General features: G+C 39.3%; 1 protein-coding gene across 2 annotated transcripts in view; it reads right to left on the reverse strand.

Moving 5' to 3' along the window:
* The window catches only part of PIEZO2 (piezo type mechanosensitive ion channel component 2), a 280544-nt gene extending 257848 nt beyond the window's left edge, over positions 1-22696 (reverse strand). For both annotated transcript variants that reach the window (XM_067467467.1, XM_067467468.1), the window contains exon 1: positions 22263-22696. In XM_067467467.1, coding sequence (XP_067323568.1) covers positions 22263-22326 — 64 coding nt within the window. In that variant the 5' untranslated portion in view covers positions 22327-22696. The remainder of the gene's footprint in view (positions 1-22262) is intronic.
* Positions 22697-23926: the final 1230 nt, after the last annotated feature.

Raw genomic sequence — 23926 nt, forward strand, 5'->3', positions numbered from 1 at the left:
AGGTCAATGCCCACCAAACCCTTCTAGTATTTTCTGTTGGTCATGGGAGTCCTGTATGCCACGTTTGGTTCACTACCATTGTTGGTGGAGTTCAGAATGCTCTTTGATTGTAGGTGAACTATAAATCCCAGCAAGTACAACTGCCAAATGAAAAATAATTTATCTCAGTCATCCATAGTAGAACCTACTGATAACCTGATTTTCCCTAATTTTTTCAGATTCGATTTGAAACCGTATAACCCTATAGTCAACACAATTTTCTATCCCCCAAAGACAATAAAGGGCTGAGAATGGCGGTTAATAAATGCATCAAATAAATAAATAAATAAATAATATTTTTGTATAATGGGGACTCAAATTCATAAGATAAAATATTTTCATTATCATCATTATCATCATTTTTATTTCTTACCTGTCTCTCCTTGAGGCAGGGCACAACATAGTTAGTAACACATAATTATAAAACATTATTTAATATGCACATAATAAAATGTATTTCGATGTATTTCATATGTTAAAATACACACAACAAATATGAAAATACGGTAAACACAAGGCTCGAGCTAAAAATTCATAATTAAAAATTGACTACGCCTGCTGGAAAAGATAAGTCTTCAGCTGTCTCTTAAATTATAACAGCTCTTTTAGCTGTTGAATTTTCTTAGGCAGGTCATTCCAGAATCCTGAGGCAACTGATGAAAAGGTCCTCTGGGTCAGATTCTGGCAGGTTGGAGTAGACGCCACCCAAAGTACCTAAGTACTCGAGGGGAGTATACGGAAGAAGGCAATCGTATAGGTTACCTGGACCCAAATCATGTATGGCTTTAAAGGTCAAAACCAACACTTTGCACTTTGCCCAGAAATGAACTGGGAACCAGTGAAATATGCCTACTCCCGGATGTTCCTGTAACTAGCCTGGCTGCCATGTTATAAACTCATTGGAGTTTCCAAATTTGGTACAACTGTAGCGCAATTGCAGAAGATTACCAGCATGTGCACTACCCACTTTAGGTTCTTCAATTCAAGGAAGGGCACAGCTAGCATATCAGTCCAAGCTGATAGTACCTACCAGGGCTGACATTTGGAGAGATGGATCCAGGAGCAGTCACAAAATGTGGACATAGTCTTTCAGAGGGAGTGTAACCCCATCTAGAACTGGCTGATATACCTCCATCCCGAAGTTAGGGTCTTGATGGCAAACACCTCTGTCTTGTCTGGATTCAGTTTTAATTTTTTTTTCTCACCCAGCTCATTACCTCCTTCAGGCATTCATTCAGAGGAGACACATATATTTAGTTGAGGCTGTTTTTGAAAGATTAGGAGATTTCTGTCTGAGACCATTTTGTGGAACCTGCCTGCGAGTTGTGACCAGAACCACTGCAACCCAGTGCCTCCAGTCCCAAACCCCCAAAGCATTCCAGAAGGATACCATGGTAAATGGAATCAAAAGGCACTGAGAGAAGCACTAACAGGGACACACACACCTGTCAGTGTAAAGACAGAGATCATCTGCTAAACAATCATAGCAGTCTCAACTCCATATCAAACTATGAAGCCGGTTGGAAATGGATCAAAAAAGTGTGTGCCATCCAAAAATGCTTGGAGTTGGAGGGCAACCGCTTTCTCAATCACTCTGCCCAAAAAAGAAAGGATGAAAACTACTCTGTAATTATTAAGGTCCAAGGGCACTTACCAACTGAAACTGATCCAATGTAATCCCACTCACAGAGTTTCTGGATACCTCATTGTTGGATTCTGTTCCAATGATGGCATCTAAGTCCACTCTTATGAGAGAGATTTTATCTGTGAAATTATTAATAAAGGCATCACAGAGAGTTACTGATCGTTTTAGCAACGTGTTCGGAGGGGAAGGTATTGTCCCTTTACAGGAACAAAGATGTCCTTTGTGTCGTGTCTTATTGCAAAAAAAAAAGTCAAGTTTTCTGCCATCTGCATTCTAGTCATTGTCTTTCTGCTTTTCTGAAAGATCTTAATAACAGTAATGTCTATGGGCTACTATTTCCCACCTTAATAGTGTGTTGTTCTATGAAAAAAATATGAGACAGCATAGGAGGGTTATGAGACAGCATAGGAGGGTTATACAGAAAGCAATTACTAGACAACATAAATCTCCACTTTGCCTCATTCAGAAGCATCACTGGGGTCCAAAAATACAAGCATTATCAGACTATTTGCTTGTCTTGCCCACACCCATAACCAACTGGTTAGCAACATCTCTTCTCATCGCTTTAGCCAGGAAGTCAGGTGGCTGAGGAGGCCTGGTTCCATCTGTCAAAATAACAACTCAGTAAACACAACAATTATTGTGACCGTATCTTGTCAACAAAATTTTCTCTTCATTTGCTGCATTCCCTACCTACTCGTCCATTGGCACCATCTGAAAACAGGTTTGGTTCTATTAAGCACTCAATTCATGGTTCAATATGAAAAATACATTGAGGAAATACAAAAACCATCTACTAACATTTTACTTTGCATCATAAAGGAATAAATATAAACAAAACCTGCCAGCAGTTACAAAGAGAGCGTAATAGATTCTTTTCTACATCAGTTCTAAGACATCAATGTCCATAGGCTTAACATTTGCATTTTCTGCAATTTAGTCTGCTAATTGATTTAGGGTTAACTACTCTTTTTTCCTCAAGTTGACATCACTCAAAAATTATGATATCATAACCAAACACAAACAGAGAAAAAAAGAAGACATTGAAAGCTATAATCCAATATGATCATTTTCTGGAAATTAATGGGTCTTAACAGATATTAGAAGGGTCAGCTGTAAATGTCTTGATTCTTAAGCCTAGTTTGACTTACACAGCTTGTTTGCTTCAAAAACATTATAAATAAGATGGTCTTATTCACAAAATAAATATGCTGAGCCTTGAATGTGAAGGATCTGTAAGAGTAGGGAATCCCACAATCCCTGACCAGCCCACAAGAACAGCATCTCTCTTCTCCAGGGTGCAGTCATAATATATATGGCAACGTTCAAAGGGTTCTTCTCCTGCCTGATATTGGGAACCACAAATATATTCAGAAAGTCTGATGGCCCTAAGAATTCATGAGCTTAGTGTAATGAAACCAATACAACTTGATAAAATGGAGGGTATTAAAATGTTAGATTTTTCTTCACTGGGTCCTTTGAAACTAATTATGTGGTTTTGGGGGGAAAGAAATAGCTTCAAAGTTTCTTACACTGAGATCTCACCAGCTTTGAAGGGAATCCAAAGTAATAACTTAAACTTTCATATTTCTGACAGTTACTAATCATGCTTGCAAAGCATCTTGAGAGTTCACCCTGATCAAGTTTCTGTTAATATTAATTCAAACACACCCATTGGTCAAATGTAAACCTAAGAAACGTTATCTCTCTATGTTACTCTTCATATATGTAAGAAAGAGAAGTCATTTCCACATTTTCAAAGCAAAAGATAACCAAGGTGCCTAAAAGCTGGCAATGGGGTCAAACCATGACACAATGAAGTAAGATTTTACATGAACTCTGGTCAAACCATTCACAAGACTGAGAAGACAAACCTATACCAGATTTATTGGGAATAATTTTCACGGAATTCAGCAGACATATTTGAGTAGCTATGTACATAATTGCCAACATAAGGAAAGATCTCCATGGATGTTTAGTTTAGAGTAAGTCTTACTGAACTTAATGAAACTTACTTCAAGGTAAATGTACACAGGAATGGACTATAAGGGTCTGTGATTTCCCTCTGAAAGCACAACATAACCAACAAACCAATCTTTTCCACTACAGACCGCACTGGACTGTGTATCTTCAGTTAAAGGAGTTTACTTTCATAGTCCCCTGGTACTTTAAACACATACCTACACTAAGAGGCCTCCTGTGGAACTCTGCCTATACAACCACAACCAAGTGTGATTTCCATGAACACTCTCCTGAACTATTTGGGAGCTACAATTACCATGGATACCTGCGTTAAAGATGCTCTCATTCAGTTTCCTCTAAAAATCGATATTTCAACCAACCCATTACACTGCTAATGAAACAAATCAATGCCAGCCTTTCTTGGAAATATAACTGCTAACAATGCAAAGACACTTCTCTTCCGATAACACTCCAGTATACTGGTTAATCCGTCTGAGGTATTACGTAGCATAAGTATCCAGTTTAAAGTAACCTAACTTGCTCAAAACACACCAAGCGACTCATCCAAAGATAGAGAATCCTAGATAAGCAAAAGTATTTTAATAACACACTAATTCTTTAGGTTGAAGAATTCACCTTCCCAAATTCCTAATTAACAACTGTATGAAGACATTTTGCAGGACAAGCCTTGTAGCATTTTAACAGACTTATCTTATATGTTACTTCCTGTATTCTTGGAAACTCCACCCAAGTACAGACTACAGACATGGTGACTAAAATGAATAATCCCTATAAGAACAAAAACCCGTATGCAGATACACACTTAGAAGTGTACAATATTGATTGTACTTTTGTGTGGTACCAATCTGCTATCCACTAGATGTTTTGGAAAGCAACCTACAAGAGTCTTACCTATTGACTCTACCAGCTGGGGCTGAAAGGAACTAAGCCCATCTAGAGACACAAGACTCGAAAGCATTCTTTAAATTAATCAATGAGCAAGTACCACATCTACCATATAGAAACCAGAAGTGATTTTCCTAAATAGCTTCGACACCCTACCACTCTCACTGTAACATGAAGTTCTGGAAGCTGAAAAATTCAACCACTCAGCACAGAGTTCCTATATCAATATCATCCAGAGCAAACGCTTATGATTTAGAAGCTTCTTCATGTCAGGTAAATGGTGATATATCAAGTAATGAATAACAAAGTGTTACATTGGGGGGAAGGAAAATCCAAAACAGTACAACCCCCATCCTATGTGTGGTTGATACATTTCTGAACATACTGTGGAAACAGAAAACTATGGATGATAGTGAATCCTACTGAAATGAATAACTTCCAACAGAAATTGTCATAGTATTGTCCGGAGGACTTCTAAAATTCTAAAGAGGACATTTTTGTCAGGCTCAATATATAAAACCGTAGGGGACAAAAGTTGTACTGAACAGTTGTTTTAACCAATAATTAATTTTCACACTACAATGAGTAGGACCTTTTGAACTACTGATAGCTTGTTCCTTAGATATAGAAAAGCCACAATTAACTTACATATTTTATCATGACAATTATGAACAGTTACTTGTATTATGCTTTCAGGGGGGGGGGACTTCTGGAGTAAAGGCTATTATTACAATTCTTTGGTTTTAAGTCATTATTTTAACAGGTTAGTCATTTATATCATAGGTCCGCTATCTAATTAAATTGATGTCTTCAGGCTGGTGGTGAGAGCTCTGGGGCACAGTCAGCACCAAGGACCAAGGACAGTTCCAAATGAATATTTTGTTCCTGAAAATCTCCGAAGCAAACTAGGGCCTCTTCAATTAATGGCCCAGAATTACTCCTTCTAGGCTTGCAGATTGGTGCCTTTGTCACAATTTCAAAGTTCCTATGGAAATACTAAAGGGGATAGGATACCAGCTGATACATTTTCAAAGCTCCTGGAGACAGATAGATTGTTGGGGCCAGGATTGGGAACTAATAGGATTTTTATGTGCATGGTTCCCTCAGGTTTAAGGATTTCAACCTAATAAACCCTAAGGTAGCAGAACTCACTGGCTCATACATATCAGGTCTGGCCAGTCTTGGAATTAGGCTTCAATGGAGTGGGTCTGTCTTTCACAAAAACATCAAACCTAGCAAACAAAACAGTGTCATGTTTGTCCAATGCAAGGCCTGGAATCTCCTCCACTGACAGCAAATCCTCCAAATCACAAATGATTTATTTTCTATGTAGGAAAATGTGTATTTCTGCACAAATGGATTTTCCCCAAACAAATCTACAAGTATGACTAATGCTCAAAATTTCAAAGAAAATATTTATTTTTCTTGCCAGATTGGGAAGATTTTGTTTAAATTATCCATTCTTGGATGCAAGAACAAAATAAGCAAGGATTCACTTCCCTAAACTATGGTAATAATAAGAGATGTTTCATAATTTTGTGATTAATCATAATAGGAAAATGTAAGTTGATTGGTGAGTATGAGTCAAACTCATAAGTAAGCAGAATTTTATAGCCTGATGAAAGAGTGAAAGGGGTGAAGCCTAGTGCATCCAATTTGAGGACAATTGACACTTCTAATCTCATTGATTCAGAAGGAAGTAAGCTGTTTCCTCATGAAGGGAAAATCCTTGCTTATACCGATCAAATCCAAGAAATACCTGGATAGTAGATGGGCAACCCAACCGTAGCAAAAATGTAAAATAATCCAAAAACTCTAATTTATTTTCACAAAGTCATTGGCTCTTATTAATTCTAGTTTTTAAAAAAACAGAAATTTCAGTGTAGGTACGCTTCCGTTAATGTGGTAGATGTATTGTTGTTGTTATTATTATAATTTTCATTTATATCCCACAGTTTTGCTCTCAAAATAGATTCAAAGCAGCTAAAAGACTGATAGCTTCTTATCAAGAAACAATAAACCATAAACATAAATAAATATATAATAAAAGAACCAGATTAGATAAGCCTTGCATAAAAAACAAAAACATTTTGAATCTTCTAGAGTCAACTTGAAAGTGTCTTCCCAAATGCATTTCAATATTATTTTTTCTCTTTCTTTCAACAGCCTCTTTTTTATTTATTTCCATTTTTATGATGAAACATGTCTCCCCTTTGGGGAGATAAAGCAGGATATAACAACAACAACAACAACAACAACAACAACAACAACATGTGTTTATAGCATCCCAGGATGACTGGTGAAATAAGCTAAACTGCTTTTCCCCATTCTTTTGGTTATGTTATTTCCATATTCTCAATACATTATTCAAGAGCAGTGGTTCCCAACCTGTTCCTCTTTGGGCCACCAGTGGGCCACAAAAACTAAGATATGGTCCGCAACCTCACCGTTACTACACCATTGCAAGTAGAGCAACTGGTCTCGCGAAACCCTCTTATAGTGCTGAGTCTTATTAAATATGGTTTTCTGTGGGTAAGCAGATGGCGACTACTGGATGGCATATGTTCTGTAACAGAAACTACAGCTGATGTCTATCTAATGCAATTTTATGAATCAGCACACCAAATAACCAAACTGAATCTAAAGTTGACACTTTTGGTACTAATGTTGGAGAGTGGACCCTGGCCAAAGTGGTCCCTGGTAAAAAAAAAAAAAGGCTGGGAAGGAGCTGTTCTAGAAGGAGCTGTTTATTGTGCTTGGTGTACAAAAACTACAGCAGGATCACCAAAGGTAATATCACCATTCTTTCCCAGGTGAAGCTTCGTTGCTAAAATCCAGCACTGAAATTCTGCCTTTTTCCAGCCCTCTTTCAATGTATTTCCAATGCCAATGCAGTAAAAAAAAAAAAAAGTCCAGCTTGACAGAAGACAAGAAAAGGAAAAAGGTTGGGCTGTGCTTTGTTAAGGGAGGTATATCTATAAATAATACTTTGTGAAAAGGAGGTTCTTTGTCCAAGCCTTTGTTAAGGAAGGTATGTGTGCAAATAATTGTCCAGAGGAATGGGGAAAATGTGACCAGTGGATGCATGCACTCTGACTTCCCACTGGCCTTTTTGTGTCCCTCAGTCCCTTTCAATTCTTTGAAGTAAACAATTATTCCCCAATATCACACAGGAAATGTGGGTAAGAGAGCAATTTTGCCACATTGTTCCCAACTGTTGGGCCATTCAGTTCACTTTCAGATCATTGTTACCAGGGGAGGAGAAACCCTCTCCTTTGAACAAAACAGGTCCAAGAGAGCCAAAAATACATGTATGACAAAATTCCCACCACGTCCTCTAAAGCATGTTGAAGACATTTGGATTTCTTTTAAAAAATTAAAGGGCTTTGACATGGGGAGGAAGTCATCCAACATTTCTAGGGCCATGCCCATCTGAATACATTATGTTTGCAGATTAGCATCCATTTAGCCTTAGTTGCACTCTGATCCAGGACTATGATTATACATCCAACACTAGGTTTGTTGTGTACATATGTTTCCTTATGGATTATAAGCAATCAGATCAGCCATCCATCCAAAATGAGATCACTGCAACACATAATGAGACTACACAACAAAAGGAATATATGATTATAGTATGGCAACTAGTACTCACAGCACATTCACACAGAGCTGCCCTATAATTATAGAGATACAACTGGTCAGCCTACTTCTACCATGGTAACCTGTTCAAGCAACAATAAATTGATATTGTGCTGGCAATTGTTGCTAGCTGAAATTACTCAGACAAACATTCCTGTCTTATTATCCTTTTTTAGCTCAATGAGTCTTTTATTATTACATTTTCATGAGGTGCTTTACAGAGTTTGGACTACATCTTCCATAATTATATGGTGATGCTGGTTGGAGGATGAAAGGGAGTTGTGGTACACAAAGTAATTTCCCCACATTCTAGACTTCTGCCAATACCTTCTGTAACACTAGCCTTCTCTTGCACACTTGACTACTTCAACTTGCATGCCTTCCCGCTTGCATCATTTCTTGACTCACAATTATCTGATTAAAAATTTTACTAACACAATAAATAGCAGGTGATTTTATTTCAGTACCCATTATAATATTAATCCTGAAGGTTGACCATATACTTGTGGCACACCGTCTATCCATGTTTTCTCTAATCCAGGATATTGCATCACATTCCAGTTACTCAATATTATTAAGACTATTTCTTTATTATGCAGTTCCCTTATATGCAGAAAAATACATGCATGTAGTCAATATTATTAAGATTATTCTTTCATTATTCAGGTCCCTTACATGCAGAACAGTACATGCAACACTAGTGATAGTGTTCCATGTATTAGACCATTTTTAAAAAAATATAGGTTGACTTTACATGATTTTGTTTACTTTAAAAACTTCTAAATGAAGGCAAAAGCAAATAAGTATAAATCGCATAACAACTATGACATAAGCAGAAGACGTTTTACTCCTTACTTCCTATCCCTCAGTTGCAAGAACTACCCTTGCAGTTTGAGTTTGTATTGGCGCTATTAGTATCACTGTTTACAAAATTAAAATATACAATAGACTCTCAGTTAACCAGCACCCAAGGGGATTGGTAGATGCTGAACAAATGTAGTTTCTTGTTGCTTAAAAGTTGATGTTAAATACAAGTAGGTCTAATAAAAGTAGTTCTAATAACTGTACTCCACTCTATATTATACTATATCATACAATAAACTCTGCAATGACTTGATAATACCACTGAAATTCAGTAATTAAAAGCAAATTAAGAAAAATAAAAACAAATTTAACTTAATGTAATATAGTTTTACTGTATTATAAAAACAGCTTTGACAATACCGTATTATTTCTTTGATTATGTTTGCCAGTTGCTTGAGAGTTCCAGTTGCTTAAATTCCAGTTAACTGAGAGCTTACTATGTATATGGATGGATACTGTACAGGGCAAGCTGGGGGTTTAACATCATTTAACACCCTAGCAAAACAGATGCCCTACATGCGCAGATGCACCTTATCCATTTGATGTGCATTCCCTAGCAGAGACAGATCCAAGTACCCTCAGTTACTAACATCTAACTTACAAACGACTCATAGTCACAGACGGGAGTGAAACAACAGGAAGTGAGGGAAATCTACCCCTAGAAAGGGAAATTCACTCCTGAAAGAGTTATTCTGGGGAAAAGGTGTATCCACAGAAGCTTTATCATCAATCCTTGTCTCCAAGACAAGCCATTTTTATCAAAATCCGGTAATCACAGGTACAGAAAGTGAGGTGAAATTTTCTGAACAGGGACATAGGCAGCAAAAAATACCACATCGTTGTTAACCCTTCCCTATGCTATCCAAAGCTAATATGGCTGGAGTTACACTTTCAAAATGTACCTGTTCTGACTTGCATACAAATTCAACTTAAGAACAAAACAACCTGTCTTGTTCATAACTTTGGGACTGCCTGTATAGTGCTGAAAGTAATACAATACAGATCAGGAACAACCGAGGTAGGACTGATTCCTAAATGTTGGATCAGGCTGATTTTCCACATGCATTTTGATTCTTTTATCAGAATAGGAAATATTAAGAAAGGGGAAATATTAAAAGAGGAAAATATTTCCTTCTTTTTGTCCTTTGGTTTATTGGTGTCCTCCTAATGGAGAGAAAACATTCTGTCATGGCTATGTCAGTTTTCCTCATCACAGGAAACTTTGTAAGTGTGTTGAGTCAAATGAATGCACATACAAACCCTTTCAGCACTGGTATTTTGAGCAGGAGGACCACCTCATGATACAAGAGAAAGACGCCCAAAGTAGCACACTCTGGGTAAACCGGTTTACAAACTGTACAAACGTTTCTCGCTATGGTTAAAAGTGCATTATTGCTCTCTGGAGATGGATTGCTTATGCTCTTTAATCCATAGAGCAGTCAACATCTCACATGTGGTCTCCGAGAAAGCAGGCGAGATGGGTTTAAGACTTGAATTATTCATTTGCTATCATCAAGACAAAAGATACACAGAACTACATATCAGTGTGGGTGGTGTAAGAAACTGCAGTTGTGAATGTCAAAGAGGAAGCATACAGAAGGCATCAAACCTGGGTGAACAAACTGTGCATATCGGCAGAAACACCTAAAATGCACATATTTTTTAAAAGTCTACCTGCAACACTGAACAAAAGAGATCAGCAGAAGAGCAGTGAAAAATTACACTTACAAAACTTCAACTGGGTTTTTGCAGCTCATGGACACATCACGGTCCTTTAAAAAATGGCACACAGCTAACACCAGCAGAGAGATAACATCATTTTAATAAATCCTCAACATTTTTGATCAATAGTGATGTGAGGAAGCAGACGGTAGAAGAAAAGAAAAGGGTAGTACTATCAATTTAAGAAAGATGCACAAGTGGAGGTGTGGAAGGAAAAGTCTGGATGGCTGGGGAACTAAAAAAAGAAAGCCAGAAGAAAAGGTTTGGGTTTGTTTTATGTGAAAGAAGTGGCAGCAAAGGTTCTACAGACTACAATGTTGTTCTCAGTTCTGCTTCATAGGCTCTCCCTCCCTCACCTTCCCAAACAGTAAATGACTTGAAGCATGTATATTACTCTGCATAAACAATCGCTAGATCAGGAGAAAATTAGGAATATGTTTAAAAATTCAAACGTTCAAATCTCCCAGCAGAAGAATTGTCAGTTCACCACAAAAATTTTCACTTCTTTTGTATATTAAAAATGTATTTGCTCAAAAATCTTTGTAACATTTCAGCAAAAACAGCCCCAAGATGTTGGGGGAAAACCCCATCAGCTTCTATGTTGACCAGTGGGTGGTGAGGGAGGTGTTACTGAACTGTTTCATTCTTGCATTCAAAAAAATAATAATGGTGGATTGATGTTCCTAGAGGAGAGGAGACCTCACAACCTCCAAGGATGCCTGCCATAGATGCAGGCGAAACGTCAGAAAATAATGCTTCTAGAACATGGTCATATAGCCCGAAAAACCCACAACAACCCAGAGAACATACAACTTCTGAAAAAAATCACTAATAAAACCCCATGATAGGATCGCTTTAGGTTCCCATAAGGCAGACAATGAGCGGAGAAAAAGAGGTCCAAAGCTTGGCAGGCTCTTACGAGATAAAATTTAGTTGGTATTAAAATAGAATAGATTTACAAAAGACTCCTACAATCAGTATTAGACAAAATAATAAACCTGCTATTCTAGCAAAAGGAAAACACATATCAAAGATGTATGCAAGAATTGTAATCATTTGCCTACTACCGTTGTTGTTCTTGTTGTTCTTGTTATATTTATCTTCCCCGAAGGAGACTTAAAGAGGCTTAACATAAAAGGGTCAGCAAAACCATTTACAATATACAAATATAAGAACATTAAGACGGGATTAAATGTAAACAGTATTTAAAAATTCCCAGTTAAAACCATTAAAATAAATTCAAAGCTAAAAATCACATCACCCCGACTAGATTTTAAACACCTTCTGCCTGTCTGAATAAAAAGGTTTTAGCCTGCCGCCGGAAGGACAACAGGGAGGGGGCCATTCTGGCTTCCCTAGGCAGGGAGTAACAGAGTCGCGGAGGAACCACTGAGAAGGCCCTCCCTCTCATTCCCACCAATTGAGCTTGAGATGGAAGTGGGACCGAGAGAAGGATCTCAGGGCCTGGGCAGGTTCATACAAGGGGATGCAGTCAAATAGCCTGGACCTGAACCATCTAGGGCTTTAAAGGTCATAACCAGTACTTTGAATTGTACCCAGAAACAGACTGGCCAGAAATTATATTATAATTACCATTAGGGATGGATGGCTGAATATATATTAGTTTTTATTACAACTATGTTTTAATAAAATGACTTCAGTGATCATCAGATGTTTCACCCATAGCTTCTGCTGTCAAAATCCAAGAGGGAAGAAAAGCAGAGAGAAAAATTCAACCTAAAAGCCAAGTGTACCACTGTATTCATTTGTTTTTAACCAGAACATGAAGAAAGGGTGAGTTCCACTTGAAACAATACAATTTCTGGCATGTAGCCTGAAGACAAACATGAGAGGTTTATCACCTTCCAATTTGCTTTCCATTATTGCAAACAAAGCAAGATACAGCATCTGATGACTGATTTATAATGCCAGTTTGGCACAATCGAATTAATGATGTAGAACACTAAACACTAGACTCTGGTGGTATGGGTATACTTCAGTTAAAAATCAATTATGTTCTTATTAATTCAATTGAACACGGATTATAGCAACAAGGTGAAACCAAACATATTAGAAAGCTTCAAGCCTTGTATCTAATGTATCGGCACATCTAACCCTGTACTGAATTATGGTCTCTACAAGCATGAGCAAGAGACTGTGAAGTCTGTTTCAGTGTATGGCACCTCTGGATGCAACACAAGTTTATCTGCTCAATACAACCATGGATGTGGTACCTATTGTAGAAAGAAGGGAAACTAATCCATAGATATTCTAATATGTGTATACATATTAGAATATCTATGGAAAGCCAAAACAAACATTAGGACTCCATTTCTAATACCCAAATTACTACATTCAATTCACATTTATGTTGTACTTAAGTATAACATGACTAGTATTAGCCTGGCCTCTGGACACCCTGAGGAGTTCTCATTTTATCAGTAATGTGAGTCATTAGCCTGTTAGTCAATGAGATAAAGACCAATATTCCTAACAATTTAATTACAGTAAATGCATCCATTAACATAAAAGGGAAATAAAAAGAGGAGTTTAGCAAGATAATTTTGATAAAAGAGCAAATAAAGTTTCCAATATTATACTTCTGTGTAAAACAAATGTTTCCTTGTGGATTTAAATATTTTTATTGCAATACATGCATACATTACTTCACTTTTAGAGACAAAACCCAAGAGTACGGTTTAGAGAATTCAGTTTAAGAAATTACTTCTCAAAACATCTGTTGGCATTTAACCTTTTTCTGTCCCTTCTCAACTTCCGTATCTTTTAACTTCTAGTTATTACTTGAGTCTTACAGCCTGCCCTATGTTATGCTAGATTAAATAATATTCACACAACCTTTTCTCTTATTTAATCACTCTTCCTAGGCCCATAAGAAATTATGTAACATAAACATAGATTGATAAAGAACTTATGACCAATTATTTTTAGACCATTTCCTCACAAAATTAACGTTCTTCATTTTTACCCAAACATACTTCACAATAACGTTATAATGATGAAAAATGCCTTATTTTTTCATGGTATGTTGGAAAATCCAGCATTCGGCCTAATAGAGGTTTCACAGTTGTCATTCACTTTTTCTTGTTTATTCATTCAGTTGCTTCGATTCTTCATGACCTCATGGACCAGCCCACACCAGAGCTCCCTGTCGGTCGTGGTCACCCCCAGCTCCTTCAAGGTCAAACCAGGCACTTCAAGGATAACATTTATCCAAGTTGCCCTTGGTCGAGTAAAGACTGGTTTGATTTTCTTCCGGTCCATGGCACAGAACATCTCAGCAAGCGAGAGTCCACATGTGGCGGGCTAAAACCCGGAACCTCAGGCCATGGCTGATACCAAATGAGAGACTCCCCCCTGGGTACATAGAAGACTGGGCGACTTAGAAGGCGCTGAACAGACTGTGCTCCAGCACTGCGAGATTCAGAGCCAGCCTTAAGAAATAGGGCCACAAATTGGAGTCTATGACATGCGAGTGTGGAGAAAACCAAACCACAGACCACTTACAACTGTACCATTGGTTAGCTTCTTATATAATAAATACAATAAATAAATACCAAGCAACATTGAAAGTGGAGTCCAGATTGTACAAAACTGTAAAGATATCTCAAAAGAACTATTTCTGTCATTATAGTTAATTACATAAAATAGAACAGATTACAAATGATTTAAGCAAACATTTTATTTAAGAGATCCTTATTTTAAAGGATAATTTACCTTAGTCATTTTAAGTGTTATCTTTTTTACCTGGTTTAAAATGAAACGTGGATTTAGTGCAAGTCAGCATGCCAAAGTCTACACTTAAACTTTTAGATCAGAATCCCATGACCAAATGTATTTCTACTTTCCAATGACAGGAAACCATGAGGAGAACCATCCGGCTATTAAGCCTAAACATTAAAATAAGCCACAGAGACCATATGTTTTTGAGACTATTTTATGACATTCAAACAGCATAGTGGTTTAGTGCCACTAGGTCAAAAGGTTAGAATTGAGACTAAGTAATTCTCTTGTACAGAGAACAAGATGCATTATCCAATACTTAGGTAAGTTCCACATAACAAAATTAATGCATCATGCAAATCATTGTCTCCTTGGCGGCCCTTACAAAACAAGGAACCAAGTAGCCAGACACCTCTAGAAATCTAGGCTTAACATCTAAGTTTAATTGCTATTCCCAGTTAGTACTGATTCATTGAAAAAGACTTACATAGATGTTAACTTACATAGATGTTCAGTATTTGATTTGCAGAAGTTGGACTTGAAGATGCTAAAGTTCAATTCCACGTTATGTGGAACATCATAAGCATTTTATTGTTTGAACATTAGTCTTAAAATCAATTTTAGTAATAGTGGTGAAACTTAATAATACTACTAATAAAACTTTATTTGTACCCCGCCACCTTCTCCCTGAAGGGACACAGGGTGGCCAACAAGCATTCAAGGTGCCACACGTAGAATTACATATCATCAAAACAATACACAATTTGATTGGATACAAACAATGGACAATGTCAATCAATAACATTAAAAAAATTAAAAATTCTAAAACACAGTCATACTTGTGTTTCTCCACACATGAACTAAAGTGCCAAATAACAATGGTTGACATCATCACATGACCATAGTACATTACACCAGGTCAAAGGCCCATGCAAATAGCCATGTTTTTAGTTTCGAACAGAAGGTTTGGAGATTTGGGGCTAATCTAATATCTTTAGGGAGGGCATTCCAGAGCCGGGGAGTCACCACCAAGAAGGCCCTCTCTCTCATCCCCACCAACCGCACCTGTGACAATGGTGGAAGACCTGAGAGAAGGTCTTCCCCAGGAGATCTCAAGGCCCACACCGGTTCATAAAATGGGATGCGGTCTTGAAGATAGGCTGGACCCAAAGCGTATAGGGCTTTATAGGTAACAATGTGCACTTTGAATTGGGCCCGGAAACTTGTCGGGGGCCAGTGGAGCAGTTTCAACAGGGGCATGGTATGCTCCCTATAGCTAGCCCCAGTTAGTAATCTGGCAGCCGACCTTAAATGATATCTGTTCAAATATTATACCTCACTCCAATTGCTAACCAACTATTGAACTGTACATCATCAGCTGTGTAAGTCCCGTCAATTCAATGGGTCTGTACTCACGGCAAGATTTAACCCTTTAGCTTCAAATGGATTGGAAATCCAACTGCTATAAATACAAGAGTTTTTCTCTCCCCCAAACTCCGAATAGTTAACAGGTTCCACTGCACAAACAAAATTTCCAGTTTAATTTTTTTTGGGTATATATATATATATATATATATATATATATATCACCAAAAAAAAGCCAGCTGCCTCTCATTAACAGTTGCTATAAGAAACGAGGCCCATCTCTGTCTCGTGATAAAATCCAAATGTGTTATATTACTCACAGAAGTTGCATGCACAATAAGTAAGAGAAACCGAATGCAAGAGAATTCTTAACTGCATATATTTATAGGCTCAGAGGGAACTTACGTTCTACTACACATCATTCTGATAATGCATGATTAATTTCCAATTGCCATCTACTTTTTTCTCCCTTATTCAAGAAGGGGCTGCTTACACTAAACGTTTATCCAGACTAGACAGTCATAAGTAAATTAGTCATCACGAAAACTTAGCTGGACACTTTATATAAACAGGCTACCAAGCAAACGAGCCTTTCATTTAAAAAAGACTTATTACTTCCAGGTAAACAGGGTGCCTGCAAGGCTAAGATACCTGGTAGTTATAAGACCAGCAAATCTACAATAAACTATGTAAAGGAAATTACATATTTGCAGAGACATACTGACAAAAGTGCAAGGCAAGTCTACTCTCTTGCTTCACAGACGGTGTGCACATGTGTTTATATATGAAGTTCTGATGGGACACATTTTGTGCCTGCAACGCACTGGGTGTAAATCCAGTTGTTAATCCCTGCTATGGCACACCCAGCAAATCAATGGAATTTGCAGAAGCATTGATTTACCAAGTTCCCATAGATTTAATAAGTCTACTCTAGTTGAAACTGACAACCGAATTCATGCCTAAGGATTTTGTCATGTGGACGTTACACTAAGATGTCAGAAAATTTCCTTTCTCACGAATCAGAACAAAGGCTGAATAAACTGAAACATCTCAGACAGCTGGAGCAGACACTGCAAATCTTTTTAGTAAATGAAAGCATGTGTAGAGCAAAGTGCTTCTTCAAGTTGAAGAGCTGCAGACACTATTTCTGGGACAACAAATAAATAAACAACAAATACTATGCCTAAAGCAAGCAGTTTTGGGCAGTAGCCAATTCTTGTGTATGAGTTGGAAAGAATTTGGATACCTGATTTAAAAGTTCTTGGGAAACATACAAAGAACAATCAAACCTAGGCAACAGTTTCACCAAACTATCTGAGATGCTACAAGCCCGTAATATTTGGGATTGGTTCCACTAGTGGTCAGGATAATTAGGTAGGAGTTTTTAATGAGTTCCAGATCATGAGCATTTCCCAATCACTTAGTCTGAAGAGTTCAGTTCTTGCTGGAAGAACAGGAAGCAAAGAATTTGAGGAAGGAGCTCCATTCATACCCTTCCTAAATACGCTTGTTTCAAATCATAGAATCCTTGAGTTGGAAGAGACCTCAGGGGCCACCCTGTCCAACCCCTTGCCAAGAAGCAGGAAAATCACATTCAAAGCACCCTCAACAGATGGCCATCCTGCCTCTGTTTAAAAGCCTCCAAAGAAGGAGTCCCCACCATACTCCGGGGCAGAGAATTCCACTGCTGAACAGCTCTCAGAGTTAGGAAGTTCTTCCTCATGTTGAGAGGGAATCTCTTTTCCTGTAGTTTGAAGCCATTGTTCCATGTCCTAGTCTCCAGGGCAGCAGAAAATAAGGTTGCTCCCTCTTCCCTATGGCTTCCCCTTATATATTTATACATGGCCATCATGTCTCCTTTCAGCTTTCACTTCTGCAAGCTAAACATGCCCAGCTCTTTAAGTTGCTCCTCACAGGGCTTGTTCTCCAGACCCTTAATCATTTCAGTCGCCATCTGGACACATTCCAGCTTGTCAACATCCCTCTTCAATTGCAGTGCCCAGAATTGGACACAGTATCCCAGGTGTGGTCTCTATGGTTGTATCTTGAAGCAGTTATTTTGTTTACTTTGACTCATTGTTCCTTGCCACAACATAACCCCTGAAAAAGTAAATTTGGGGAACTACAGCTTCCAGAATCCGGCAGCCAGCAAAACTACTATTTCTGGGCATGATCACCAAAAAATATAATTTTTCCAATCTCTTCTTCTTTATATTATAATGGCTTAGCACTGGACAATTACTTCTCCATTAAGTGAGATCCAGATACTCCTCTCTCTGAAGGACAAGGACTAGACAGTAACTCACATTTTTACTAAAGAGAAGGTTATGGTTCCACAACCCTGATGTTAAGCTCTCCAGTTAGAACTGCAGCTGGATAACAAAGGGAATGTAGTGGTAAAGTTGTTTTCAATCCATTATGAGGAATAAATGACTTTTCAGAAGAAGAAAAACACATGCCTGAGTTCATACACATGTAAGGGTAGCTGTGCTGACTATAAGACAAATGTAATATCGATGTGGATGTAAACATAGTAAGAGGTAGCCATGTTGGCCATGCAGCAAATACAACAAAATCCAAAAACTACAAAAGAAAGATGCCTTTACTGAAATGCACCAAATACATTATGCGTATATGGTGCCTTTCTCAGGCCAAACAAAAAACTGAATTCTTGGCACAGCCTTTCACACATAATTTTGGGTTGATCTAATATTGGCATAATATGGACTATGGAATATGACCCAGTTGGGTATTTGAGTATCTTGGTGGACTGAAGAAACCAAACTCATGCTTTTCAAAGGGAGGATCAATATTTATCAGTAGAGGATACTGTTGTCCTTACACCCCTCTGCTCTTGAGAGATAAGGAAAGAAAGGTTTTAAGATTCTCCAGCGTTGAAGAAAGCAGCTGGAGAGCAAAAATTTCATGCCTCTGCGCCTGTATGGAGAAAGCATCTGCAATTCCCTAGCCCTTTGTGATCCAGCTTGTGATTCAGCGCATAGTGAACCCACATGAAGATACTGGGACATGGGGAATTGGGAAGCAGAAATCAAGAATGGTGGCTCTTCTTATCAACACTAAGATGTTCCCTCTTCCTTGAAAATGTACGAAATTAAGCATAGCACAGCATTATTCATGGTCTGTCTGAGCTCTCCACATTCATATCCAAAGTAAATCATGAAGGTAAAGAGAAGCATCTGGAGCAGGACAGGATAGCGGGTAAGGTTGTTTGTACATGCCATTTCTTCAGGTTCTGGGGATGCTTTTGAGAAAAATGTGGCATCATGCAGATTTTCCAATCTATAAGGAATCCAGCACTATCTCCTTATTGTGTAAACTATGTACTGAAAACAAACAGAACTCCAAAACTGAACAAAGTATCTGAACTGGATTTGTAATCACATAGTTGCTGGCTTGTGAGATTCACCTAGCTAGCCTTTTAAGTCGCAGTCACGCATAAGTCTGCAAATACCTTGATCCACAAATGAGAAAATAAGGACCAGGACCAAGCAACCAAATTTCCACTGCATCTGCAACTAACATCAGCACTCTGTGTATGAAACGTCAGCTAAACAAGATTTCACACACTTGATTTCATTCCTAATGCTTCTTCTGGATTGAGCCAATGGGCCCCAATAATCCTGATGGCATTTCCATTTTACTTGAATTGTATTTAACCCAAAACAGCTGAATAAAACAGACACTTCTAGACATTTGTAAACGGATCTACCAGCTGTTCTTTGATTAATTCTCGGCTTCCTCTTGCAAACGGCATTCCACTTGAGAAATATATGCAGCATTAACCCTAAATCTATCGATTCAGAAGTTGGTTGAATAGATTTCAAAGGCCCCTTCCACACAAGTGAATAAAATCCCGCATTATCTGCTTTGAACTGGAATATATGACAGCATGGACTCAGATAACCCAGTTCAAAGCAGATTATTGTGGGATTTTCTGTCTTGATATTCGGGCTTTATGGCTGTGTGGAAGGGCCCAAAGTGTCTTGCTCTTAGTAAGTGTGCTTCATACAGCAAGCCTAAAAGACAAATGCTTCTCTAGTTTCCTAGTTTCAAGAAAGTTAGAAATAGATTACAATTCGCCAAAATGGATGGCTTGATCATCTAGACATAACTGCCCCAATATTGTATATGTAATATTAGAAATAGGAGAACCAACTTTGCCTCCCACTCAAAACATAATAACTCTTTGGCTTTGCGATAGGGGGGAGCTCAAGATGAAATTTAGTTTTCAATTGAAAATAACAAAAAACATATGTGCAATATGGATTCAATGTAAAAATCATTTTCCGGGCTAAACACGATTAATTTATGTTCTTTGGGAATCAATGGTGCGTGCTTCCTAGTACACAAGTTCCTTTTTTTCCCTTCTACATTAATAAGCAGCTGCTTAGGTGTCCTCTGAATTGCTTAACAACACTCACCAACACTCACCAAATCCTCTGCCCACTCACCTAGCACTAAGCTCTCTTAAAGCGAATGGGGTTTCTGCTGAAGAGTCACAAAGGATGTCAAATTGTAAAAGGCCTTTGGATCGCGGTTTCAGTCCCCACATCTATGGCCACCATCCTGCCCCAATTTCCTCGGAAGCAAGTCCTAGGCTGGCTCTACACTGCCATTTAGAATCCAGATTATCTGCTTTGAACTGGATTATATGGCAGTGTAGACTCATATAATCTGGTTCAAAGCAGATAATGTGTATTATTTGCATTGATCATCTGTAGATCCAGCCCTAGCAAACTCAAGGAACTGATTAAACCAGCAAAACATGGCACACAAATGAATTGTCTCTTCTATTCCACCTAAAGTCTTTGGCCCCTTCCACACAGCTGAATAAAATCCCACATTATCTGCTTGAACTGGAATATATGGCAGTGTGGACTCTGATATCCTAGTTCAAAGCAGATATTGTGAGATTTTCTGCCTTGATATTCTGGTTTATGTGGCTGTGTGGAAGGGCCCCTCAGTCAAGTGAGTCAACATGAGAAGTTTGGAGGGACTTTAAAAGGCCGCACCATAGAAGAAGAACAGTGACAGCGTTTGCAGTCATGAGGCAAAAAGCACTGCCATTTAAAAAGGAAAGGAAAGAGAGACGTTCTGGAACAGAGCTTTCCAAGCTGTGTGCCGTGATAACGTTATGAGTGTGTTGGCTGCAGTGAGTAGGTGTGTCATGCAATGAGAAATAACAAAAATTTTGGAAGCGTTTGCTATTATCTTACCAATAATACAAATAATAAAACCATACATTTGAAAGGTTTTTCATGAGCCAAGTGATGTCCGCATGTCCGCATCTCCCATAAGGGGTCGGTGTCACGAAATGACACGTATCTAACAAAGTGTGTCACCAACATGAAATGTTTGGAAAGCTCTGCTACAAAAATTATAATTTTCTTACAATTTATCATTATCATGTTTATTTATAGCCCGCTTTGCCTCTCCATAAGGAAACTCAAAAAGGTCACTCCGAGGGTACACAGAATGAAGTCTGGGTTGTTGTGAGTTTTCTGGGCTGTATGGCTGTGATGCAGGCAAAATGTCAGGAGAGAATGCTTTTGGAACATGGCCATACAGCCCGGAAAACTCACAGCAACCCAGTGATTCTGGCCATGAAAGCCATCGACAATACACAGAATGAAGTCTGTTTGGCACTTGAGCTTTCCAGGCTCTACGGCCACTTTCCAGAAGCGTTCTCTCCTGACATTTTGCCCACATCTATGGCAGGCATCCTCAGAGGTTGTGAAGTCTGTTGGAAGCTAGAAAAATGGGGTTTATATTTCTGTGGAATATCCAGGGTGGGAGAAATAACTCTTGTATGTTTGAGGTAGGTTTGAATGTTTCAATTAGCCACCTTGATTAGCATCTATGGCAGGCATCCTCAGAGGATGTGAGGTTGGTTGGAAACCCAACAAAGGATTCCCCCAGGCAGGAAGAAGCCAAGCTTTGAAACTGCAAGGCTCTTCAATGCTAATCAAGGTGGCCAATTGCAACATTCACACATGAGTTCTTTCTCCCACCCTGGGCATTCCACAGAAATGTGTGGAATACACTTGCCTAGTTTCCAACAGACCTCACAACTTCTGAGGATGCCTGCCACAGATGTGGGAGAAATGGCAGGAGAGAGTGCTTCTGGAAGGTGGTCACACACAGCCCGGAAAACTCACAGCAACCCAGCGATTCCAGCCAGGAAAGCCTTCGACAACACACTCTTTTAACTTTTCACGACTATGGTAAGTTTTGGAGAGAGCTTGCAAAACCCAAGTTCTCTTCACCCCATAGTATTCCGCCAAGGCGTCGAAGTGCATGCATTCTCCCCTCCAAAGGGGCGTCAAGCCGCATTCGTTCCCCAGTGTAGACGTACCGGTGACCAGGCAGATGGGGAGCAGGAGCCGGAAGATCAGTCCGCACACCACTTCCGTGGCCATCGCGGGACCCGCGGGGCCCGCAGCCCTTCCCGCGGCTTGAGCTCCACTCCAGGCGTCGCCTTCTCCTTCTTCTCCTTCTAATTAGAAAGCCTTCACCATCTCCTGAAGGGAAAGGGACGCGGGGAGGAAACCCAACCAAAGTTCGACGCGGCGGCGGCGGCGGCGTTTCTCAAGCGAGGCGCAACGCAGGAGAGAAGAAGTTCTGCCTTTCACCGGAGCCCCATTTCGCCCAGAGCCTCCCGCCGAGGGCAGGCATCCCGTACCTGGGACGAGCCCGGCTCCCGGCAGAGCGAGACCGAGGCAGCCGATTCGAGCCAAGGGAAGGCGATGCTCCGTCCAGCCCCCTTCGCGGCTCCGGCGCCTACATTTCTCCACCTCCGTGGAACTTGGCGGAGGCCCCGCCCCTGAAGGCGTGGCTGGCGGGCCCTCCAGCCAATGGGGAGGGAGGGGGTGTGGCCTCGACTCCGCCCAAGAGGCACAGCCCAGGTGGGACTCTGTCATTGAGAGTCCCAGGCCTGGGCAAACTTAGGCCCTCCCTCCAGGTGTTTTGGACTTCAACTCCCACCATCCCTAAGGTCGGAAATCCTTTCTCTGAATTTCTGGCCAGTGCATACTCTGACTACTAGTTTTGGCCAGCTGAGGTTGTACATTCTTTATGCTTCTTTTTAGGTTGAAAGAAAACATCCAAATAATTTCATAACTACATAATATACTATTGATTTCTAAATCTACATATATATAAATGTTTTCTGCGTAATGACTACCCTAAAAACAAAAGAACCAATGAACAAAATCACACCAAATTTGGCAACAAAACGCCACACAACACAAAGAGTGACCATCACTCAACAACAACAATTCTCTATTGATTAGTCAATTTTGACCATATCAAAACATGCAAAACATACAAAACATACACATACAGTAAAACCATATATGAATACAAGGTAAATGTATGCCCATCACTCAAAAATTATGATTTTGTCATTTGGGAGTTGCTGGGATTTATAGTTCACCTATAAGCAAAGAGCATTCTGAACGCCACCAACGATGGAATTGAACCAAACTTGGCACTCAGTTCTCCCATGACCAACAGAAAATACTGGAAGGGTTTGGTGGGCAGTGTCCTTTGGTTTTGGAGTTGTAGTTCACCTACATCCAGAGATCACTGTGGACTCAAACAATGATGGATCTGGACCAAATTCTACACAAATACTCAATATGCCCAAATGTGAACACTGGTGGAGTTTGGTGAAAATAAAATCTTGACATTTGGGAGTTGTAGTTGCCGGGATTTATAGTTCACCTACAATCAGAGCATTCTGAACCCCACCAATGATAGAATTGGGCCAAACCTCCCACACAGAACCTGCATGTGGGCCACAGCAACGCATGGCAGGGGACTGCTAGTTTTCTTTTATAAGATGACTAGAGACCAATACTGACAATTAGTAACAAATCTAGGGGTCTAGCTGCTCAGTGAATTATAGAATCATAGAGTTGGAAGAGACCTCATGGGCCATCCAGTCCAACCCCCTGCCAAGAAGCAGGAAAATCACATTAAAAGCAGCCCCGACAGATGGCCATCCAGCCTCTGCAT

This window comes from Anolis sagrei, chromosome 4 (assembly GCF_037176765.1).
Source record: "Anolis sagrei isolate rAnoSag1 chromosome 4, rAnoSag1.mat, whole genome shotgun sequence".
NCBI classification, from domain to species: Eukaryota; Metazoa; Chordata; class Lepidosauria; order Squamata; family Dactyloidae; genus Anolis; species Anolis sagrei.